The sequence below is a fragment of the Pseudophryne corroboree genome, chromosome 11 (genome assembly GCF_028390025.1).
Source record: "Pseudophryne corroboree isolate aPseCor3 chromosome 11, aPseCor3.hap2, whole genome shotgun sequence".
Taxonomy (NCBI): Eukaryota; Metazoa; Chordata; class Amphibia; order Anura; family Myobatrachidae; genus Pseudophryne; species Pseudophryne corroboree.
This window is the reverse complement of record NC_086454.1, coordinates 326,083,931-326,107,738: the sequence shown is the minus strand read 5'-3', so window position 1 is coordinate 326,107,738 and position 23,808 is coordinate 326,083,931. Positions and strand designations below refer to the sequence as shown.

The window sequence follows — 23,808 nt, the reverse complement described above, 5'->3', positions numbered from 1 at the left end:
CCAGTAGTTGTGCCCCCTTTCTTTGCCCCCAGTAGTTGTGCCCCCTCTTTCTTTGACCCTTGTTGCTGTGCCCCTGTCGCCGCTTACAAACACACAAACACACACAAAAACAATACTTACACTGCCCCGCTCCTGCTTCCCAACCGCTTCTTCTGCTGCTGCGCTGCTCCGCTCCGTCTGGCCGCCCGCTCCGTCTGGCCGCCCGCGCCGGCGCCCGCTTCCCGATCATCTCTATGGGAGAGACGTCATGACGTCTCTCCCATAGCAACGCCGCACAGACACTAGAGGTCAATAATGACCTCTAGTGTCTGTCCCTAGAGCCGGCTGCAGCGGACGCCCACACAGCCCATGGCGTCTGCTGCAGCCGTTGACTCGAGTATAAGCCGAGGGGGGCTTTTTCAGCATAGAAAAATGTGCTGAAAAAGTCGGCTTATACTCGAGTATATACGGTACTTTTAAATCTACTTAGATAAACAATCCAATCTGAATCAAACACAATATGACTTATTTGAACTTTGTTTTGCAACAATAAAAATACATTTTAGCATCTTAAATATTATGAGAAACACATTGTCCCTTGAATTTTTTCATATCATTGGCTTACTGGTAACACAACAATACACGTGGATGTTATTCATCAGCGTCGCAATGCGTCCATCGGAGCCGGTCGATCACAGCCGCGTTTGTAATGTACAGTGCATCATTAAGACCATGATATCGCGGACCAGCCCCCATCTGTGAATACCAAATTGCTTTCTAACAAATATTTAAATGCACACTCTAATATATACTGCAGATGCCAGGCGCATCTTATTACCATATACGATAAAAGTGCGCTGTACGTCGCAAAACACTGCATCCCATAAGAGAAAACAATACACCCACACATTATCTGAGTTCCAAAGCTCATTGATGTATATATTTGTTATTAAAAGGATATGGATTCAATATATTACAATGTACAGTATACATATAGTTTCATGGTTACAACTCATACAGTAAGCAGTTAATACATACAGTTACAGCTACAGCATACAATACCATTCCTTTCTCATATAAATTCGTCTCTCCATATCACTCTCTCTCTGTAAAATCATGCAGGCACTCCATCATCGTCTGATACAAAACAGCAACTGACTCCTGTGTGATCAGCAATGTATTATCTAGTTTTGGGGGAGGGAGCTTTCTCATTCATGATGAGTCACTGGTTGATTCGTATGCTAAACAGGTTCAACCTTGAAGACATCAAAAGGGGCTGGCCTGAGCTTCCTGCCCACTGTCCTAATAAGAGTGATTTTAGCTTTCATACATTTAATCATAACTATTTGTTGCAATGTCCTACAACTTAATAACAGGTATCAAATTAATCTACACATTAATCTGGTTGTTTTAATACCAAATATGACAGGTGTATCTGGCTTCGTTCAAATAATACACATACATGACATTACTCCTTATATAATTTTAAATCATTATGATGTCTGGCGCTTGATATTATTATAATTATGTATTGTATGAAATAAGTGTCGAATCCATCTCTGTGGCACGTCCGTGTAAATGCGTGTGTTACCATATATTGCTGTGCTCGCTGCGTGTATTTGTAAGTATAGTGACTCATGTGTGTAGAGTTTGTATGTTCTTTCTATGTAATATTTTTTTGACTTCGACACCCATTTGTAGCATAATCCCAGCAGGTTTATGAGATAGAAGCTGTCATATTGCTTAAGGGGGGTACTCACGGAACGATCGCTGCTTAAAATCTAAGCAATCTGACTAGATTGCTTAGATTTTAAGCACGATTGCTCCGTGTGCTATCGCTGGTGCTAGATTGGCCTGCATGCAGGCTAATCTAGCACGTCGCTCATTTCACCCGCTGGGTGAAATGAGCGGCCTCCCCCCGCACGCTCAGCACACATCGCTCTGTGCTGAGCGGCGGGAGAGATGTGTGCTGAGCGGTTCGCTCAGCACACATCTCTCCCACATCGGCCAGTGAGTACTTGCCTTAAGTCTGTTATCGTAATAGGAATCCTAATGAACAGTGACCTTCAGTGACCAGTTCATCATGTACTGTAAGTTGGTGGTGAACATGGCTGAATTTAAGGGGGTTAAAAACGGAGAGATCCGTGTTTAAATTCTAAGCAATCTGACTAGATTGCGTAGAAATGAATCACGGATCTCTCCGTGTGTATTCCCCCCAGCGATAGCGATGTGCGGCCCCGCGCGTCGCTATTGCTGGTACTAGATTGTCACAGTCTAGTCAGGTCGCTCACTTCACTGCCTATCGTTACACCACAGCTTACCACCTTGTGTGAGAGGCTCTAAACCGTATTCATGAGGGGCTATCTTTGTGCTAAAATCTGAATGGGGGGGGGGGGTTATTTTACAAGTCACATTAGAGGAAAAGGTTGGTGTTGAATTTGGTGATTGTTTCTTATCTTTTACCAACATGTTTATTTGTAATAGGCCCTACACACTGGGCGATATTACAGAATGATATGAACGATCTCGTTCATTAATGAACGAGATACCGTTCATATCTTTCAGTGTGGAGGCAGCAACGATGAACAATGCGCGGCCCCACGCTCGTTCATCGCTGGTGCCCCGTCGCTTATGCATGCAGGGCAATTTTGACGAGATCGTCCATATTGGCCTGCATGCACAAGCGACGGGGCACCGACTGGCTATACCCTTGCTGTGGTGCCCCAAGTAACGTAACTGACATGTCATTTATATGTTATGATTATTTGCTTTATGTGTGACTTATAACCATGTTTTATGTTTATACTTGTGTCGGATCTGTCAAAGAGATATAGCCACTCTGGGTAGGTCTGATATCCTGCTAGGTACGGAATGTCTCCAGAACATATGATCCTGACTGATTGGTGATTTTACCTGGTACCCCTTAAATTACAACTAAGCCCATCTCCAAGCTTTGTGTATGCACACACTGAAACTACTACTACTATGGTTTTGAGAATCTGCCACAAACTGAAGACACTTTATCACTGATTGCTGCTGTTGACGTGGTCACACGGCTGGGAGAAGTCACAGCAGACATAACCGCTGCTCGCGCTGGCTTATCGGGGCTAATTGGATAGCCCTGGGCGATAACATTACTCGCGGTAATGTACCACCGGTAGTTGGACATCCCCCATAGTGATGCTTTGGGTATTTATACAAAGTAATAATCAGGATATTTATACATGGTGATGCTCAAGGTATTTATGCACAGTGATGCTCAGGGTATTTATACACAGTGATGCTCAGGGTATTTATACATAGGGATGCTCAGGTTATTTATACATAGTGATGCTCAGGTTATTTATACATAGTGATGCTCAGGGTATTTATACACAGTGATGCTCAGGGTATTTATACACAGTGATGCTCAGGGTATTTATACACAGTGATGCTCAGGGTATTTATACATAGGGATGCTCAGGTTATTTATACACAGTGATGCTCAGGGTATTTATATATAATGATGCTCAGGGTATTTATACACAGTGATGCTCAGGGTATTTATATATAATGATGCTCAGGGTATTTATACATAGGGATGATCAGAGTATTTATACATAGTAATGATCAGGGCATTGATACATAGTAATGATCAGTGTATTTATACATAGTAATGATCAGGGTATTTATACATAGTAATGATCAGGGTATTTGATCAGGGCTTTGATACATAGTAATGATCAGGGTATTTATACATAGTAATGATCAGGGTATTTATACATAGTAATAATCAGGGTATTTATACATAATAACAATCAGGGCATTTACACACAGTAATGATCAGGGCAAGGGTGTAGCTACCATAGGTGCAGGGAGTGCAGCTGCTATGGGGCCCAGAGCTGAGAGGGGCCACCTTTCCTGTCACAGTTATATGTGTTATATATAGGGTGTAGCTACCATAGGTGCGGGGAGTGCAGCTGCTATGGGGCCCAGAGCTGAGAGGGGCCACCTTCCCGGTCACAGTTACATGTGTTATACAAAGGGCGTAGCTACCATAGGTGCAGGGAGTACAGCTCCTATGGGGCCCAGAACTGAGAGGGGCCACCTTCCCTGTCACAGTTACATGTGTTATATACAATGGTGTAGCTACCATAGGTGCAGGGAGTGCAGCTGCTATGGGGCCCAGAGTTGAGAGGGGCCACCTTCCCTGTCACAGTTACATATGTTATATACAGGGTGTAGCTACAATAGGTGCAGGTAGTGCAGCTGCTGTGGGGCCCAGAGCTGAGAGAGTACACCTTCCCTGTCACAGTTACATGTGTTATATACAGGGTGTAGCTACCATAGGTGCAGGGAGTACAGCTGCTATGGGGACCAGAGCTGAGAGGGGCCACCTTCCCTGTCACAGTTATATGTGTTATATACAGGGTGTAGCTACCATAGGTGCAGGCAGTGCAGCTGCTATGGGAACCAGAGCTGAGAGGGGACACCTTCCCTGTCACAGTTACATATGTTATATACAGGGTGTATCTACCATAGGTGCAGGGAGTGCAGCTGCTATGGGGCCAGAGCTGAGAGGGGCCACCTTCCCTGTCACAGTTACATGTGTTATATACAGGGTGTAGCTACCAGGTTCACTACGATATGCCGGCGGTCGGGCTCCCGGCGACCAGCATACCGGCGTCGGGAGCCCGACCGCTGGCTTACCGACAGTGTGGCGAGTGCAAATGAGCCCCTTGCGGGCTCGCTGCGCTCGCCACGCTACGTGCGCCACACTATTTTAGTCTCCCCCCAGGGGGGTCGTGGACCCCCATGAGGGAGAATAAGTGTCGGTATGCCGGCTGTCGGGATCCCGGCGCCGGTATACTGTGCGCCGGGATCCCGTCAGTCGGCATACTGAAGACCACCCGTAGCTACCATAGGTGTGGGGAGTGCAGCTGCTATGGGGTCCAGAGCTGGGAGGGGCCACCTTCCCTGTCAAAGTTACATTTGTAATATACATTTCTCTAACGTCCTAGAGGATGCTGGGACTCCGTAACTACCATGGGGATAGACGGGCTCCGCAGGAGACATGGGCACTTTAAGAAAGACTTTGACTCTGGGTTTGCACTGGCTCCTCCCTCTATGTCCCTCCTCCAGACCTCAGTTTGAGACTGTGCCCAGAGGAGATGGGTGCACTGCAGGGAGCTCTCCTGAGTTTCCTGCTAAGAAAGTATATTTGTTAGGTTTTTTATTTTCAGGGAGCACTGCTGGCAACAGACTCCCTGCATCGAGGGACTGAGGAGAGAGAAACAACCCTACTTCTCTGAGTTTCAAGGTCTTGTTTCTTAGGCTACTGGACACCATTAGCTCCAGAGGGAGTCGGAACACAGGTTCGTCCTGGACGTTCGTCCCAGAGCCGCGCCGCCGTCCTCCTCACAGAGCCAGAAGAAAGAAGCCGGGTGAGTATGAGAAGAAAGAAGGCTTCAAATGGCGGCAGAAGACTTCGTGAGCTTCACTGAGGTAACGCACAGCACGGCAGCTGTGCGCCATTGCTCCCATACACCCAGGGCCGGTGCAAGGTTTTTTGGCACCCTAGGCAAAACTTCAGCCATAACCCCCCCCCCCCCCACCGCAACCACCCCTGTTGCCCTTCATATAATCCGACCCTGCTCCCAGCTATATATACTGTGTAGATGAGTGTGTGTGTGTGTGTGTGTGTGTGTGTGTGTATATATATACATATATATATACATACATACATACACACAGTGTGTGTGTGTGTGTGTGTGTGTGTATATATATATATATACACACACACACACACACACACATGTAATATATATATCCATATCTATATCCATCTAGCTATCTACACAGTATATATACACATATACACACAGTGGTCGAAGTGGAAATTTTGAAGTGGGGGTATGGAAAAGTGAAGGTTGTAATTTAGCGTGCGTGTGCTCTGGAAAGGGGCGTGGCCACTCAAAAGGGGACGTGTCCTTCAGTGTAGTTTACCACACCATATACCCCTTATACACATTATGCATCACAATAGTAGGACCCCTTATACTGTCTAGTACTGGTGACCCTTTCACATTATACCACACAGTATGAGCCAAAATTCACATTATAGCACACGGTATGAGCCGAAATTCACATTATAGCACACGGTATGAGCCGAAATTCACATTATAGCACACGGTATGAGCCGAAATTCACATTATAGCACACGGTATGAGCCAAAATTCACATTATAGCACACGGTATGAGCCGAAATTCACATTATAGCACACGGTATGAGCCGAAATTCACATTATAGCACACAGAGTAACCTATGCAGTGACACACACAGTAACCTATACAGTAGCCTATACAGTGACACACACAATATAAAATATGACACAGTAAGATGCACAGTAAACGACACACACTACATAAAATCAGCAGCACCCCGCCAGGAGCCCTCATGCTACTCTCACCAGGCAGGGGCAGCAGTGTAGAGGTAGCTGGGCAGTGTCCGGCGTATTACAAGCACAGCTTCACTCTGCACCCAGCTACAGGCGCCCAGCTCTGGCACGGTCAGATCACCCCCGCCACCCCGAGTACACGGGACGTACATTGTGGAGCAGCTCGGCAGCTGGGTAACTGGATCGTTCCCCCCGAACTCCCAGCACGGCCGCTCCACGGCAGATTTGTAATAGTAGCGTCGTTTAGTGCATACCGCCCTCAGTGCTCGAAGAAGTGCCAGTATGCCATACCGGTGTATACCGGCCCATTTCGAGCACTGTAATAAATTTATACATATATATATATATATATATATATAGATTTCTGTAGGATCCGGCACTCGTTAATATATTTATATCTGTCCCCGTTGCCTTCCGCAAAATGCAGCCAAACTGCTGGATATAAGGAGGATTTCGGCGGCACTCAGAAAAATAAAGAACACAGACGCAGCCACTTAAAGCAAGCCAACGTTTCAATGCTGTCGCATTTTCGTCAGGGCAGTGACGAAAATGCGACAGCATTGAAACGTTGGCTTGCTTTAAGTGGCTGCGTCTGTGTTCTTTATTTTCCTGAGTGCCGCCGAAATCCTATATATATATATATATATATATATATAGGATACAATGAGGCGGCATTCAGAGACTTCCCAATAGTGCTGTTTAATCGTGTATCAACGTTTCGGGGACGCAGCCCCTTCATCACGATGCTGCGTCCCCGAAACATTGATACACGATTAAACAGCACTATTGATAAGTCTCCGAGTGCCGCCTCATTGTATCCTGTATATTTGAGGGGGGCCGCCTCTCTAAGGAAGGCACTGGGAGCAATTATTTACCTGCGGTGGGTACCGCTCGAGTGCCGGGCCAGTTTGGAAGGATATATATATATATATATATATATAAACTAGAGATGAGCGGGTTCGGTTTCTCTGAATCCGAACCCGCCAGAACTTCATGTTTTTTTTCACGGGTCCGAGCGACTCGGATCTTCCCGCCTTGCTCGGTTAACCCGAGCGCGCCCGAACGTCATCATGACGCTGTCGGATTCTCGCGAGGCTCGGATTCTATCGCGAGACTCGGATTCTATATAAGGAGCCGCGCGTCGCCGCCATTTTCACACGTGCATTGAGATTGATAGGGAGAGGACGTGGCTGGCGTCCTCTCCATTTAGATTATAAGAGACTGAGAGAGATTTACTGGAGCTGACTAGGAGGAGTACTGTTACTGTAGAAGTGTAGAGACTGAGTGGAGAGAGTTTACTAGTGAGGACAGTGCAGTTTACTTTATAATCCGTTCTCTGCCTGAAAAAAGCGATACACAGCACACAGTGACTCAGTCACATACCATATCTGTGTGCACTGCTCAGGCTCAGGCCAGTGTGCTGCATCATCTATTATCTATATATAATATTATATATATCTGTCTGACTGCTCAGCTCACACAGCTTATAATTGTGGGGGAGACTGGGGAGCACTACTGCAGTGCCAGTTATAGGTTATAGCAGGAGCCAGGAGTACATAATATATTATATAGTGAGTGACCACCAGACACACAGTGCAGTTTATTTAATATATCCGTTCTCTGCCTGAAAAAAGCGATACACACAGTGACTCAGTCAGTCACATACCAAGCTGCTCAGGCTCAGGCCAGTGTGCTGCATCATCTATATATATTATATATCTGTCTGACTGCTCAGCTCACACAGCTTATAATTGTGGGGGAGACTGGGGAGCACTACTGCAGTGCCAGTTATAGGTTATAGCAGGAGCCAGGAGTACATAATATTATATTAAAATTAAACAGTGCACACTTTTGCTGCAGGAGTGCCACTGCCAGTGTGACTAGTGACCAGTGACCTGACCACCAGTATATATAATATTAGTAGTATACTATCTCTTTATCAACCAGTCTATATTAGCAGCAGACACAGTACAGTGCGGTAGTTCACGGCTGTGGCTACCTCTGTGTCGGCACTCGGCAGCCCGTCCATAATTGTATATACCACCTAACCGTGGTTTTTTTTTCTTTCTTTATACATACATACTAGTTACGAGTATACTATCTCTTTATCAACCAGTCTATATATTAGCAGCAGACACAGTACAGTGCGGTAGTTCACGGCTGTGGCTACCTCTGTGTCGGCACTCGGCAGCCCGTCCATAATTGTATATACCACCTAACCGTGGTTTTTTTTTCTTTCTTTATACATACATACTAGTTACGAGTATACTATCTCTTTATCAACCAGTCTATATATTAGCAGCAGACACAGTACAGTGCGGTAGTTCACGGCTGTGGCTACCTCTGTGTCGGCACTCGGCAGCCCGTCCATAATTGTATATACCACCTAACCGTGGTTTTTTTTTCTCTCTTTATACATACATACTAGTTACGAGTATACTATCTCTTTATCAACCAGTCTATATATTAGCAGCAGACACAGTACAGTGCGGTAGTTCACGGCTGTGGCTACCTCTGTGTCGGCACTCGGCAGCCCGTCCATAATTGTATACTAGTATCCAATCCATCCATCTCCATTGTTTACCTGAGGTGCCTTTTAGTTGTGCCTATTAAAATATGGAGAACAAAAATGTTGAGGTTCCAAAATTAGGGAAAGATCAAGATCCACTTCCACCTCGTGCTGAAGCTGCTGCCACTAGTCATGGCCGAGACGATGAAATGCCAGCAACGTCGTCTGCCAAGGCCGATGCCCAATGTCATAGTACAGAGCATGTCAAATCCAAAACACCAAATATCAGTAAAAAGCCTCTTTTTTTCTTTGCGTCATGTGCTGTTTGGGGAGGGTTTTTTGGAAGGGACATCCTGCGTGACACTGCAGTGCCACTCCTAGATGGGCCCGGTGTTTGTGTCGGCCACTAGGGTCGCTAATCTTACTCACACAGCTACCTCATTGCGCCTCTTTTTTTCTTTGCGTCATGTGCTGTTTGGGGAGGGTTTTTTGGAAGGGCCATCCTGCGTGACACTGCAGTGCCACTCCTAGATGGGCCCGGTGTTTGTGTCGGCCACTAGGGTCGCTAATCTTACTCACACAGCTACCTCATTGCGCCTCTTTTTTTCTTTGCGTCATGTGCTGTTTGGGGAGGGTTTTTTGGAAGGGCCATCCTGCGTGACACTGCAGTGCCACTCCTAGATGGGCCCGGTGTTTGTGTCGGCCACTAGGGTCGCTAATCTTACTCACACAGCTACCTCATTGCGCCTCTTTTTTTCTTTGCGTCATGTGCTGTTTGGGGAGGGTTTTTTGGAAGGGACATCCTGCGTGACACTGCAGTGCCACTCCTAGATGGGCCCGGTGTTTGTGTCGGCCACTAGGGTCGCTAATCTTACTCACACAGCTACCTCATTGCGCCTCTTTTTTTCTTTGCGTCATGTGCTGTTTGGGGAGGGTTTTTTGGAAGGGCCATCCTGCGTGACACTGCAGTGCCACTCCTAGATAGGCCCGGTGTTTGTGTCGGCCACTAGGGTCGCTAATCTTACTCACACAGCTACCTCATTGCGCCTCTTTTTTTCTTTGCGTCATGTGCTGTTTGGGGAGGGTTTTTTGGAAGGGACATCCTGCGTGACACTGCAGTGCCACTCCTAGATGGGCCCGGTGTTTGTGTCGGCCACTAGGGTCGCTTATCTTACTCACACAGCGACCTCGGTGCAAATTTTAGGACTAAAAATAATATTGTGAGGTGTGAGGTATTCAGAATAGACTGAAAATGAGTGTAAATTATGGTTTTTGAGGTTAATAATACTTTGGGATCAAAATGACCCCCAAATTCTATGATTTAAGCTGTTTTTTAGTGTTTTTTGAAAAAAACACCCGAATCCAAAACACACCCGAATCCGACAAAAAAAATTCGGTGAGGTTTTGCCAAAACGCGTTCGAACCCAAAACACGGCCGCGGAACCGAACCCAAAACCAAAACACAAAACCCGAAAAATTTCAGGCGCTCATCTCTAATTATAAACCCAGAGCCTAATATTCATATTTAATTGGTAACAGGAGAACAAAAAAATAATACAAGCCTGTCTTTTGCTTTGTTGATCGGAACGACAGGCCGTGATGACTGATGACCCATGCACAGGACAGAGAGAGACTCTCTCTGTCCCTTCTTCCCTGAAGATACGGAGCTGCCGGCTGCTAAACTTACTGCAGCGTAACAGGCAGCGGGAGCAGAGTCGCGGGGGGGGGGGGGGAGCAGAGTCGCGGGGGGCAGTGGATGCGGGTCGGGTAACAGGCAGCGGGAGCAGAGTTGCGGGGGGGGGGGGGGCAGGCAGTGGATGCAGGTCTAGTAACAGGCAGCGGGAGCAGAGTCACGGGGGGTGGGGGGGGGCAGTGGATGCGGGTCGGGTAACAGGCAGCGGGAGCAGAGTTGCGGGGGGGGGGGGGGCGGCCAGTGGATGCAGGTCTAGTATCAGCCAGCGGGAGCAGACGCGGGGGAAGAGAGGAGAGTGCCGGTTACAAGATGCAGGATCCCAGTGGGTGCAGCCGCACACGTGGCAGTCTGAATATTCTACTATGCGGGGCAGGTATATCTATGCCGGCCGGGTGGGTGCTATGCTATCGGTGGAGGTGGGGGGGCGGCAGGATTGCAGAAACAGGAGTAAGGACAGTCAGTTTTTAGAAAGGAATCGATGCGTAATTCACTGACTCACATTGAACACAGACTCGGTGGGCGCCCACAACATCTCCGGCTGCTCCTCGACTCATCTCTTTAAGAAGAGATGGAGTTTGGCTTAACTGAGGCGAGGCAGGATGATAAAGAGTTCTATCTTTCATTCAGTGTGCAGTGCCGCCCTCCAGTGGTCGCCGCCCATAGGCAGCTGCCTAAAGCTGCCTAGTGGTAGCGCCGGCCCTGCATACACCTCACATACTCCGGTCACTGTAAGGGTGCAGGGTGCAGGGGGGGCGCCCTGGGCAGCAATATAAACCTCTCCTATGGCATAAAGATATATATACATGTACAGTTGGGCACTGTACATGTATATAAAAGAGCCCCCACCATGTTTTGAATATTTTGAGCGGGACAGAAGCCCGCCGCCGAGGGGGCGGGGCTTCTCCCTCAGCACTCACCAGCGCTATTTTTCTTCACAGCACAGCGCTGAGAGGAAGCTCCCCGGACTCTCCCCTGCTTACAAACGGTGACAGTGGGTTTTCAAGAGGGGGGGCACATAATTGGCGGTTAACAAGTATTTCAGCGCTCCTGCAGAAACATACTGTGTTTTTTCCTGGGTTTATAGCGCTGGGGTGTGTGCTGGCATACTCTCTCCTGTCTCTCCAAAGGGCCTGCGGGGGAACCTGTCTTCAGAAAGAGATTCCCTGTGTGTGTGGAGTGTGTCGGTACCAGGGACGTGCAGTCAGGGGAGGCAGGGGAGGCAGTGCCTCCCCTGTCATTAATGATTAAGATAATACAAAGAAGATGCATATGACACATATTCTGTGTCATATGTATCTTCTTAATATTATTCTGATCATTGCTCCCCTCCTTATGTGTTTGGGAGGCACCGATCGTGGTGCCTCCCGTTATCTCTGGGGATAATATGGGGAGCGGGGGGCGGACACGGGCGGGGACTAGCCATGGGCTGTAAAAGCCCATTGAAAATGTATGGGAAAGCGGCACCATTAGTGGTGCCGCTTTCCTACAGGGACGTGCTTTCAACCTATGAAAGCACGTCCCTGTCAGTGAGGCTACAGTGATTGGCCAGCGGATCCGTCACTGGATCCGCTGTCAATCACTGTGCGGGCGGCTGAATGCGGCGATTGTGCGGGCGGCGGGATGCAGCGGCGGTGGTGCGGGCGGCGGTGGAGCAGGCGGCGGGTTGCGGCGGCTGTGCGGCGGCGGAAAATTACCTTTATCTGCAGAGTTTGGCAGCGGAGCGGTTCCAGTTTCAAAAATGGCGCCTCAGCGTCATTTTTTAAATTCAAGATGGCCGCCGCGAGCCAATCACGGCTCGCCGCGTCATCGCCCCGCCCCCTCCGGCTGACTTATATAAGTCAGCGCGAGGCGGAGGAGAGTCAGTCCGACGGCGGAGGAGGAGCTGTGAAGAGCTCCTGAAGAAAGAAGACGGCTGGAAGTCCTGGCTGGGCGGCGGCTATGCAAAAGAGCTTAGCAGCCGCCGCCCACCAGGTGAAGACGCTGGAAGCCCTGGGGGGGTGGCGCCCCCCAGGTGAAGACGCCGGAAGCCCTGGGAAGGCGGCGGCCACGCAAAAGAGCTTAACGGCCGCCGCCCCCAGGTGAAGACCCAGTTAAATAAAGCTTCTTTTCAAGACGTGTGGCGTTTTATTTTAATATTTTCTTCACAGGTGGACTATAGGTGCCAGCGGGCCCTTTATGTCCGGGCATGCTGGCACTTGTGGTTCTCCAAGTGCCAGCATGCTGGGGCAGGCTTGCTGGGACCTGTAGGCTACCTGTAAAGAACAATATTACTATTCTTTGCAGGTGGACTACAGGTGCCAGCAGGCCCTTTATGTCCGGGCATGCTGGCACTTGTGGTTCTCCAAGTGCCAGCATGCTGGGGCAGGCTTGCTGGGACCTGTAGGCCACCTGTAAAGAACAATATTAACACACAATGAACCCCGCACCCACCGCCACCAGGGGTGCGGGGCATAGCACTGGGCTATCAGCCCAGTGCTGGTTATTGCTCGGGAGGGGGGACCCCATTTTTATTTTTTGGGGTTCCCACTTTCCGAGGAATTCCAACCCTGGGCTGACTGGTTGGGGGGCAGATTAATGTTATGGCAGGGGGACCCCACACTGAGTGTCTCCCCTGCTATGGCATTACTCCCCCTGGCTGGTTCTGCCTAGTGCTGGTTTTCCTGATGTGTTGGGGGACCACACTTTTTTTTTTCCGGGGGGGGGGGGGGCTTGTTAGCTGCCAGTGCCTCCCCAACCTGTGATCCCACCGCACGTCACTGGTCGGTACGTGTGTGTCGACATGTTTGATGCTGAGGGCTCACCTAAGGAGGAGGGGGAGTGTATGAATGTCAGGTCACCGTCGGCAGCGCCGACACCGGACTGGATGGATATGTGGAATGTCTTGAGTGCTAATGTAAATTTATTACATAAGAGATTAGACAAAGCTGAGGCTAGGGAACAGTCAGGTAGTCAGACCATGCCTGTCACAGTGGCACCAGGACCTTCTGGGTCGCAGAAGCGCACATTATCCCAAATCACTGACACAGATACCGACACGGATTCAGATTCCAGTGTCGTCTATGAGTACGCAAAATTACAGCCAAAAGTGGCTAAGGGTATTCGTTATATGATTATTGCAATTAAAGAGGTTTTGCATATCACTGTCCCTGACACGAGGGTACACATGTATAAAGAAAAGAAAAAAAAGCCTGAGGTTACCTTTCCGTCCTCATTTGAGCTGGGCGAATTGTGCGAAAAGGCCTGGGAATCTCCAGACAGGTGACTGCAGATTCCCAAAAGGATTCTTATGGCGTATCCTTTCCCGCAAAAGTACAGGATACGATGGGAATCTTCGCCTAAGGTGGACAAGGCATTAGCACGCTTATCAAAAAAGATAGCACTGCCATCCCAGGATACAGCTACCCTCAAGGATGCTGCTGATCACAAGCAGGAGGTTACCATGAAGTCCGTTTACACACATTCTGGTACAATTATTAGACCGGCTATGGCGTCGGCCTGGGTTTGTAGTGCGGTCGCAGCATGGACTGATTCCTTGTCAACGGAGATTGAAACTCTGGATAAGGATACCATTTTAATGACCCTAGGGCATATAAAAGATGCTGCGTTATATATGAGGGATGCTCAAAGAGACATTTGTTTACTAAGCTCCAGAATAAATGCTATGTCTGTTTCTGCTAAGCGACTCTTATGGACCGGGCAGTGGACGGGGGATGCCGACTCAAAACGGCATATGGAGTCGTTGCCTTATAAGGGGGAGGAGTTGTTTGGAGAAGGCCTCTCGGACCTTGTCTCTACGGCTACAGCAGGTAAATCGAATTTTTTGCCTTATGTTCCACCACAAGCTAAGAAGGCGCCTCATTATCAAATGCAGTCCTTTCGTTCAAATAAAAGCAAAAAGGTACGGGGATCGTCCTTTCTTGCCAGAGGTAAAGGCAAGGGGAAAAAGCTGCACACAGCTAGTTCCCAGGAACAGAAGTCCTCCCCTGCGTCTGCAAAATCCACCGCATGACGTTGGGGCTTCCCTGGTGGAGTCAGCTCAAGTGGGGGCGCGTCTTCGATTTTTCAACCACGTCTGGGTTCACTCGCAGGTGGATCCCTGGGCAATAGACATTGTTTCTCAGGGATACAGACTGGAATTCGAAGAGGTGCCTCCTCGCCGGTTTTTCAAATCGGCTCTGCCAGCTTCTCCTTCAGAGAGGCAGTTAGTGTTAAATGCAATTCAAAAATTGTATCTTCAACGAGTGGTAGTCAAGGTTCCCCTTCTGCAACAAGGAAAGGGGTATTACTCAACCCTGTTTGTGGTCCCAAAACCGGACGGGTCGGTCAGACCCATTTTGAATTTAAAATCCCTGAACCTATATTTAAAAAAGTTCAAATTCAAGATGGAATCGCTCAGATCGGTCATCGCCAGCCTGGAAGGGGGGGGATTGGATGGTTTCCCTGGACATAAAGGATGCATACCTTCATGTTCCGATCTTTCCTCCCCATCAGGCGTTCCTGAGATTCGCGGTACAGGACTGTCATTACCAATTTCAGACGTTGCCGTTTGGGCTTTCCACGGCCCGAGGATTTTCACCAAGGTAATGGCGGAAATGATGGTGCTCCTGCGCAAGCAAGGTGTCACAATTATCCCATACTTGGATTATCTCCTCATAAAGGCGAGATCTCGGGAGAAGTTACTGGACAGCGTGTCACTGTCTGTGAAGGTGTTACAGCAGCACGGCTGGATTCTCAATATTCCAAAGTCACAGCTGGTTCCTATGATGCGTCTGACATTTTTGGGCCTGATTCTGGATACAGACCAGAAAAAGGTTTTTCTTCCGATGGAAAAGGCTCAGGAGCTCATGACTCTGGTCAAGCACCTATTGAAGCCAAAAAAGGTTTCAGTGCATCACTGCACTCGAGTCCTGGGGAAGTTGGTGGCATCTTACGAGGACTTTTCAATGGGACCTGCTGGAGAAGTGGTCCGGGTCTCATCTACAAATGCACAAAAGGATCACACTGTCTCCCAGAGTCAGGGCATCTCTCTTGTGGTGGCTGCAGAGTGCTCACCTCCTAGAGGGCCGCAGTTTCGGCATTCAGGACTGGATCCTGGTGACCACGGATGCAAGCCTCCGAGGTTGGGGAGCAGTCACACTGGGAAGAAATTTCCAAGGTCTCTGGTCAAGTCTAGAGACTTGTCTCCACATCATCGTCCTGGAGTTGAGGGCCATATACAACGCCCTACGTCAAGCGGAGGCATTACTTCGCGACAAACAAGTTCTGGTTCAGTCGGACAATGTCACGGCAATGGCTCATGTAAACCGCCAAGGCGGCACAAGGAGCAGGGTGGCGATGGCAGAAGCCACCAGAATTCTTCGATGGGCGGAAGGTCATGTAAGCGCGCTGTCAGCAGTGTTCATTCCAGGAGTGGACAACTGGGAAGCGGACTTCCTCAGCAGACACGACCTGCATCCGGGAGAGTGGGGACTTCATCAGGAAGTTTTCGCACAGATCGCGAGTCGGTGGGGACTGCCTCAAATAGACATGATGGCATCCCGTCTCAACAAAAAGCTAAAAAGGTATTGCGCCAGGTCGAGGGACCCTCAGGCGGTAGCTATAGACGCCCTGGTGACACCATGGGTGTTCAGATCGGTCTATGTGTTCCCTCCTCTGCCTCTCATACCCAAGGTGTTGAGAATAATAAGACAAAGAGGAGTGAGAACAATCCTCATTGTTCCAGATTGGCCACGAAGGACTTGGTATCCGGATCTGCAGGAGTTGCTCACAGAAGATCCGTGGCCTCTTCCTCTACGACAGGACCTGCTGCAACAGAGGGCCCTGTCTGTTCCAAGACTTACCGCGGCTGCGTTTGACGGCATGGCGGTTTAACGCCGGCTCCTAGCGGAAAAGGGTATTCCGGATGAGGTCATTTCTACCCTGATTAAGGCTAGGAAAGACGTGACATCGAAACATTATCACCGAATATGGCGAAAATATGTTTCTTGGTGTGAGGCCAGGAATACTCCTACGGAGGAATTCCATTTGGGCCGTCTCCTTCGCTTCCTTCAAACGGGAGTGAATTTGGGCCTAAAATTAGGATCTATAAAGGTTCAAATTTCGGCCTTATCCATTTTCTTTCAAAAAGAATTGGCTTCTCTTCCTGAAGTACAGACATTTGTGAAGGGAGTTCTGCATATTCAGCCTCCTTTTATACCTCCGGTGGCGCCTTGGGACCTTAACGTGGTGTTAAGTTTTCTTAAGTGGCATTGGTTTAAGCCACTCAAACGGTGGAGTTGAAGTATCTCACCTGGAAGGTGGTCATGTTGTTAGCCTTAGCTTCAGCAAGGCGAGTTTCGGAATTAGCGGCCTTGTCGCATAAAAGCCCCTATCTGGTTTTTCATGTAGATAGGGCGGAACTGAGGACTCGTCCTCAATTCCTTCCTAAGGTGGTCTCATCTTTTCATATGAACCAACCTATTGTCCTGCCTGTGGCTACGCGTGACTTGGAGGATTCCGAGTCCCTTGATGTGGTCAGGGCTTTGAAGATTTACATGGCCAGAACAGCTAGGGTCAGGAAGACAGAAGCTTTGTTTGTTCTATATGCAGCCAACAAGGTTGGCGCTCCTGCTTCAAAGCAGACTATTGCTCGCTGGATCTGTAACACGATTCAGCAAGCGCATTCTACGGCAGGATTGCCGTTGCCAAAATCGGTTAAGGCCCATTCAACTAGGAAGGTGGGCTCTTCTTGGGCGGCTGCCCGTGGGGTCTCGGCTTTACAGTTGTGCCGAGCAGCTACTTGGTCGGGATCAAACACCTTTGCAAGATTCTATAAGTTTGATACCCTGGCTGAGGAGGACCTCCTGTTTGCTCAATCGGTGCTGCAGAGTCATCCGCACTCTCCCGCCCATTTGGGAGCTTTGGTATGATCCCCATGGTCCTTACGGAGTCCCAGCATCCTCTAGGACGTTAGAGAAAATAAGATTTTAAACCTACCGGTAAATCTTTTTCTCGTAGTCCGTAGAGGATGCTGGGCGCCCGTCCCAAGTGCGAACTACTCCTGCAAGACTTGTATATAGTTATTGCTTTAATAAGGGTTATGTTATGGTTTCATCGGTTTGGACCGAAACTATGTTGTTTTTCATACTGTTAACTGGTTAGTTTAACACAAGTTATACGGTGTGATTGGTGTGGCTGGTATGAATCTTGCCCTTGGATTAACAAAAATCCTTTCCTCGCACTGTCCATCTCCTCTGGGCACAGTTTCTCTAACTGAGGTCTGGAGGAGGGGCATAGAGGGAGGAGCCAGTGCACACCCAGAGTCAAAGTCTTTCTTAAAGTGCCCATGTCTCCTGCGGAGCCCGTCTATCCCCATGGTCCTTACGGAGTCCCCAGCATCCTCTACAGACTACGAGAAAAAGATTTACCGGTAGGTTTAAAATCTTATTTTTTCGCCATTGGGTTGTACGTAGGGATCCATTCAAACTTTTTCCTTGGGGCCTGCAATATATATAGGTATGCCCCTGGACCTGCTCATTGCAGTGTGGTATAAAATAAACTGGAGGGCATTATAATGTTATATAATATGAACTGGGCCACTGTAATGAGGTACAGTATGTACGGGGAACACTATATATCATAATGTGAATTGGGCGTACTGTGCGGCATAATGTGTACTGGCAGCTCTGAAATGTGACATAGGGTGAACTTAAGCACTAATACGATTCATAAAAGAAACTAGGGCACTACTATGGGGCATAACATTAAATAAGGCTCTACTATGGTTCAGAAAATGAACTAGGGCACTAATATAGGGCATACAATTAACAACTGCTGTAGAGAAGTGTCTCTCTAGAAGCATTGGGATGGGGGCCCCTTCAAAATGTTGCTATGGGGCCCACAAAGGTCTGGCTACGCCCCTGGATCAGGGTATTTATACAAAGTAATGATCAGAGTATTTATACATATTAATCATCAGGGCATTGATACATAGTAATGATCAGGGTATTTATACATAGTAATGATCAGGGTATTTATACATAGTAATGATCAGGGTATTTATACTTAGCGATGCTCAGAGTATTTATACAGTGATGCTCAGAGTATTTATAAATATTAATGATCAGGGTATTGATCAGGGCCGGCTCCAGGCCTACTAGCACCCTGTGCGAGAAAATGTAAAAGCGCCCCCCAACCCCTATGCGCGCGCCTTCGGCGCGCGCGCTTCGGGAAAAGTGGGCGTGGCCTCCTGGGAAAGTGGGTGTGGCCTCGTAACTTCATATTATTAAACTATAAATAAATATATTTTTTCACACCCCCTCTATGCACACAATTAGCAGCCTTATGCAGAACAGCCACAGTAGTGTTCCTTACACACAATGTCTCCAGTGTAGTGCCAGCTACACATGACATGCCCCGCAGCAGTGCCAGCAACACATGACATGCCCCGCAGCAGTGCCAGCTACACATGACATGCCCCGCAGCAGTGCCAGCAACACATGACATGCCCCGCAGCAGTGCCAGCTACACATGACATGCCCCGCAGCAGTGCCAGCTACACATGACATGCCCCTCAACAGTGCCAGCTACACACAATAGACCCCCAGCAGTGCCAGCTACACATGATAGTGTTCACGTTTTAGGGCAGGGTGCTGATCACAAGGAGGGCACATTTTTAAGTAAGGAGGGCAAAATGATGTACATACTGTAATGCTTGGTGCTCCTCCACCCACATGCTGAAGCAGGGACAGTGCGCGCCGAAGGCGCGCAGCAAAAATTTAGGGCCGTTGCTTCGTGGGGAAGGTGCATGACCACAGAGTAGTGGCAATTCGCATTACACCACATAGTAGTGCAGCTAATACACATTGCACCAGGTAGAACCTCCTATACACTTTGCGCCAGGCAGAGCACGTTAGACACTTTGCGCCAGGCAGAGCACGATAGACACTTTGCGCCAGACAGAGCACGATAGACACTTTGCGCCAGGCAGCGCACGATAGACACTTTGCGCCAGGCAGCGCACGATAGACACATTGCCTAGCCACAGACGCCTAGTAGATACACTACATGATATGCCCCCCAGCAGTGCCAGCTACACGTGACATGCCCCCCAGCAATGCCAGCTACACGTGACATACCCCCCAGCAGTGCCAGCTACACGTGACATGCCCCCCAGCAGTGCCAGATACATAAATGGCCACACAGTGCAGATATGCCCCCAGTGCCAGATACATAAATGCCCCCACAATGCCAGATACATAAATGACCACACAATGCCAGATACATAAGTGCCCCCACAGTGCCAGATGCATCAATGACCCCACAGTGCCAGATACATAAGTGCCAGATACATAAATGCCCCCAGTGCCACAAAACATAAATGCCCCCACAGTGCCAGATAAATAAATGCCCGCCGTGCCACAAAACATAAAAGCCCCCACAGTGCAGATATGCCCCCACAGTGCCAGATACATAAATGCCCCCAGTGCCAGAAACATAAATGCCCCCACAGTGCAGATATGCCCCCACAGTGCCAGAAAAATAATGCCCCCACAGTGCAGATATGCCCCCACAGTGCCAGAAAAATAATGCCCCCACAGTGCAGATATGCCCCCACAGTGGCAGAAAAATAATGCCCCCACAGTGCAGATATGCCCCCACAGTGCCAGAAAAATAATGCCCCCACAGTGCAGATATGCCCCCACAGTGCCAGAAAAATAATGCCCACAGTGCAGATATGCCCCCACAGTGCCAGAAAAATAATGCCCCCACAGTGCCAGAAAAATAATGCCCCCACAGTGCAGATATGCCCCCACAGTGCCAGAAAAATAATGCCCCCACAGTGCCAGAAACATAATGCCCCCACAGTGCAGATATGCCCCCACAGTGCCTGAAAAATAATGCCCCCACAGTGCAGATATGCCCCCACAGTGCCAGAAAAATAATGCCCCCACAGTGCAGATATGCCCCCACAGTGCCAGAAAAACAATGCCCCCACAGTGCCAGAAAAATAATGCCCCCACAGTGCAGATATGCCCCCACAGTGCCAGAAAAATAATGCCCCCACAGTGCCAGAAAAATAATGCCCCCACAGTGCAGATATGCCCCCACAGTGCCAGAAAAATAATGCCCCCACAGTGCCAGAAAAATAAACGGCCCCACACAGTGCCAGACAGATTTTAACTTACCTGTCTGTCACTGACACTGCGGTGCTGCTGGGAGCCGGGAATACTGCTGTGGGCGGGCCGCGGACGGAGGAACAAAACTGTGTGCGCGCTATGCACGCTGCGCGGCGCCGGCGTCCAACGTCAGACGCCGGCGCCGCACAGCGCGCTGCATAGCACGCACACAAGCGGCCGGGAGTCGGAGTCGGACACACAGAGGCTGGCTCCAGGCAGGAAAATGGCGGCCGCAGCGTGCGGCGCCCTGTAAGAGTGGCGCCCCGCGCGGCCGCTCTAGTCGAACATGCCTGGAGCCGGCCCTGGTATTGATACACTTCGGAAATGTGGGATGCTTTAAAAGGGTTGTTAGATAGCAACATTCACAAATTTATTCCCATGGGCAGTAAACGTAGGAGTACCAGACTCAAACCGATGTGGCTTAAGAAGAAGGTCAAGGCAGAAATGGATAAAAAGAAGCGTGCTTTCAAAGCATTTAAATCTAATGGAAAGGAGGAGTCATTACAGTACTACAAGGAATGCAATAAAAGAAACAAAAAAGCAATAAGAGCAGCTAAAATTGAAAACAAAAAGCAAATCGCTATTGAGAGTAAAACCAATCCAAAAAAGTTTTTTAAATACATAAACAGTAAAAGGTTAAAAAAGGAGAACATAGGTCCAATAAAAGATGAATTTGGAGTATTGATAAATGATGACGAAATAAAAGCGGAAATACTGAACACATTTTTTACATCAGTGTTCAGCTGAGAAGAACTGACGGTGGGAGTAGTGCATAACGATAGTGACAGTAATGATTCATGGTTAGATACTTGTTTAAGTGAAAAAGTAGTCCGGGAGAGACTGAGCAAAATTAAGATTAATAAATCACCTGGCCCTGATGGACTTCACCTGAGGGTTATTATGGAGCTTAGGTCACAACTAGCAAGACCCATATACTCGATTTTCAATAGTTCAATTAGATCAGGCATGGTACCGAAGGATTGGCGTATAGCTGAGGTAGTGCCATTATTTAAAAAGGGATCCAAAAATTATCCTGGTAACTACAGACCGGTTAGTTTGACATCTATAGTGGAAAAATATTGGAAGGAATTCTAAGGGATAGCATACAGGAGTATCTGCAGTAGTTATAATCATGGTATTGATACATAGTAATTTTTGTAGTATTGATACATAGTTATAATCATGGTATTGATACATAGTTATACTCATGGTATTGGTACATAGTAATTCTTGTAGTATTGATAAATAGCAATGTTTGGGATGTTTCTTGTTCTCTGCAGATTTTGATCTCTCTCACTTCTGGCAGTGGAGTGGGTTTGAGGATTACCTCCAGTTCTGCCTGTTGCTGAGCGTCTGCTGTGCTTTCCTCACATATGTCCTCCTAGATGTCCCTATCTTTGTGGAAGTGATTGGGTTATTGGCTCTCCTGACTGAGGCAATGCTGGGACTTCCACAGCTGCTGCAGAACCTCAAGAACAGATCTACGCGGGGAATGAGGTAATGCAGACATATAGTTATTAATTTTGCCTGCTTGCCTTTGTCTCAAAACTTGGTTTACTACTTACGTTAGTTAGTTAGTTAGTTAGTTAGATAGATAGTTATTGGGGAAATTAGATTTCCAGATCTCTGAATAAACTGAGAGTACTCCCATGTCTGAAACTATTTAAATTAACTTTGTTGCAGAAATGTAATTGTTTATAAATAGGTTATATGTTGCATCGAAAGGAATGTTATAATTTACATTTTTTATTGTATAAATTGATTCAACGTATGATGTAAAATCTCATATCCCCCCTAAATCCTTTTGTCTGAGGTAGGTGCCACTTAATAACCATCCTATTGTTACAGGAATTATGGACACTTGCCATTTGTCAGGAAGTCTAGTCAGGCCTGCGGAATTGCCTCACTCATTTCCCATTTGTGCCCCCCAATATGAAAAGACATCTAAGCGATTTAGTTCACAAATATATAATAATATTGACCCTAGGCTAAAGAGAAGATGAACTTATCTGTGCTGGTGTCTCTCATCTGTGAAACTGAATTGGGCATGTGGGCTGTTTCGGCATTCACATGTAACCTTCAGTATAAATAGTGTCTGGACCTAGCAAACTTTGCTAGGTGATTGTTTAGGCTAGCTTTGTTCCAGATCACTGTGCATATCTGTTTCCATATAGTGACCTGGCGGCTGTGTTTCTCTCTCGCTATTCCCATTGTGTTAGTGCATTACCCACAAGTATACTAGAACTTTGTATGCCGCTAAGACTATGCTTCACGTAGAGGTAGGCAACAAGCGAACACTCCAGCTGCTGTTAAACTACATATACCAGCATGCCCTGCCACAGTTTAGCATGTCCTGATAGCAAAACTGTGGCATGTGTATTCTTATAACAGCTGGAGGTCCGCTTATTGCCCACTTCTGTATAATGCTGTGTTATCGCATTGCCACAAGTGATGCAGACTCTTGGACTTTTACCACACTTATAGCATTCTCTCGTACAGTTGTCAACATCTGTGTCACCTACTGCTTATATGTCCTACCAGTTGTCATATTAAATGTACTGTACCTTGTACATATTCAGTCTATGCTGCTTATTATATGCTGTTAGTACATATTATAGCCTGCTCAGCTTTTGACTATAGCGTTCCAATCATCAGTGTCCTTTCTGAATATACTAAAGGTAGACTAGCTACTAGAGATGAGCGCCTGAAATTTTTCGGGTTTTGTGTTTTGGTTTTGGGTTCGGTTCCGCGGCCGTGTTTTGGGTTCGAACGCGTTTTGGCAAAACCTCACCGAATTTTTTTTGTCGGATTCGGGTGTGTTTTGGATTCGGGTGTTTTTTTCAAAAAACACTAAAAAACAGCTTAAATCATAGAATTTGGGGGTCATTTTGATCCCAAAGTATTATTAACCTCAAAAACCATAATTTACACTCATTTTCAGTCTATTCTGAATACCTCACACCTCACAATATTATTTTTAGTCCTAAAATTTGCACCGAGGTCGCTGTGTGAGTAAGATAAGCGACCCTAGTG

The 23,808-nt window shown here is 47.8% G+C and overlaps 1 protein-coding gene across 3 annotated transcripts in view; it reads left to right on the top strand.

The window, feature by feature from the left end:
* Window positions 1–23,808, top strand: part of LOC134969637 (solute carrier family 66 member 2-like) — a 223,208-nt gene that overhangs the window by 172,867 nt on the left and 26,533 nt on the right. For all 3 annotated transcript variants that reach the window (XM_063945721.1, XM_063945720.1, XM_063945722.1), the window contains one exon: window positions 22,056–22,272. In XM_063945721.1, the coding sequence (XP_063801791.1) occupies window positions 22,056–22,272 (217 nt within the window). The remainder of the gene's footprint in view (window positions 1–22,055; window positions 22,273–23,808) is intronic.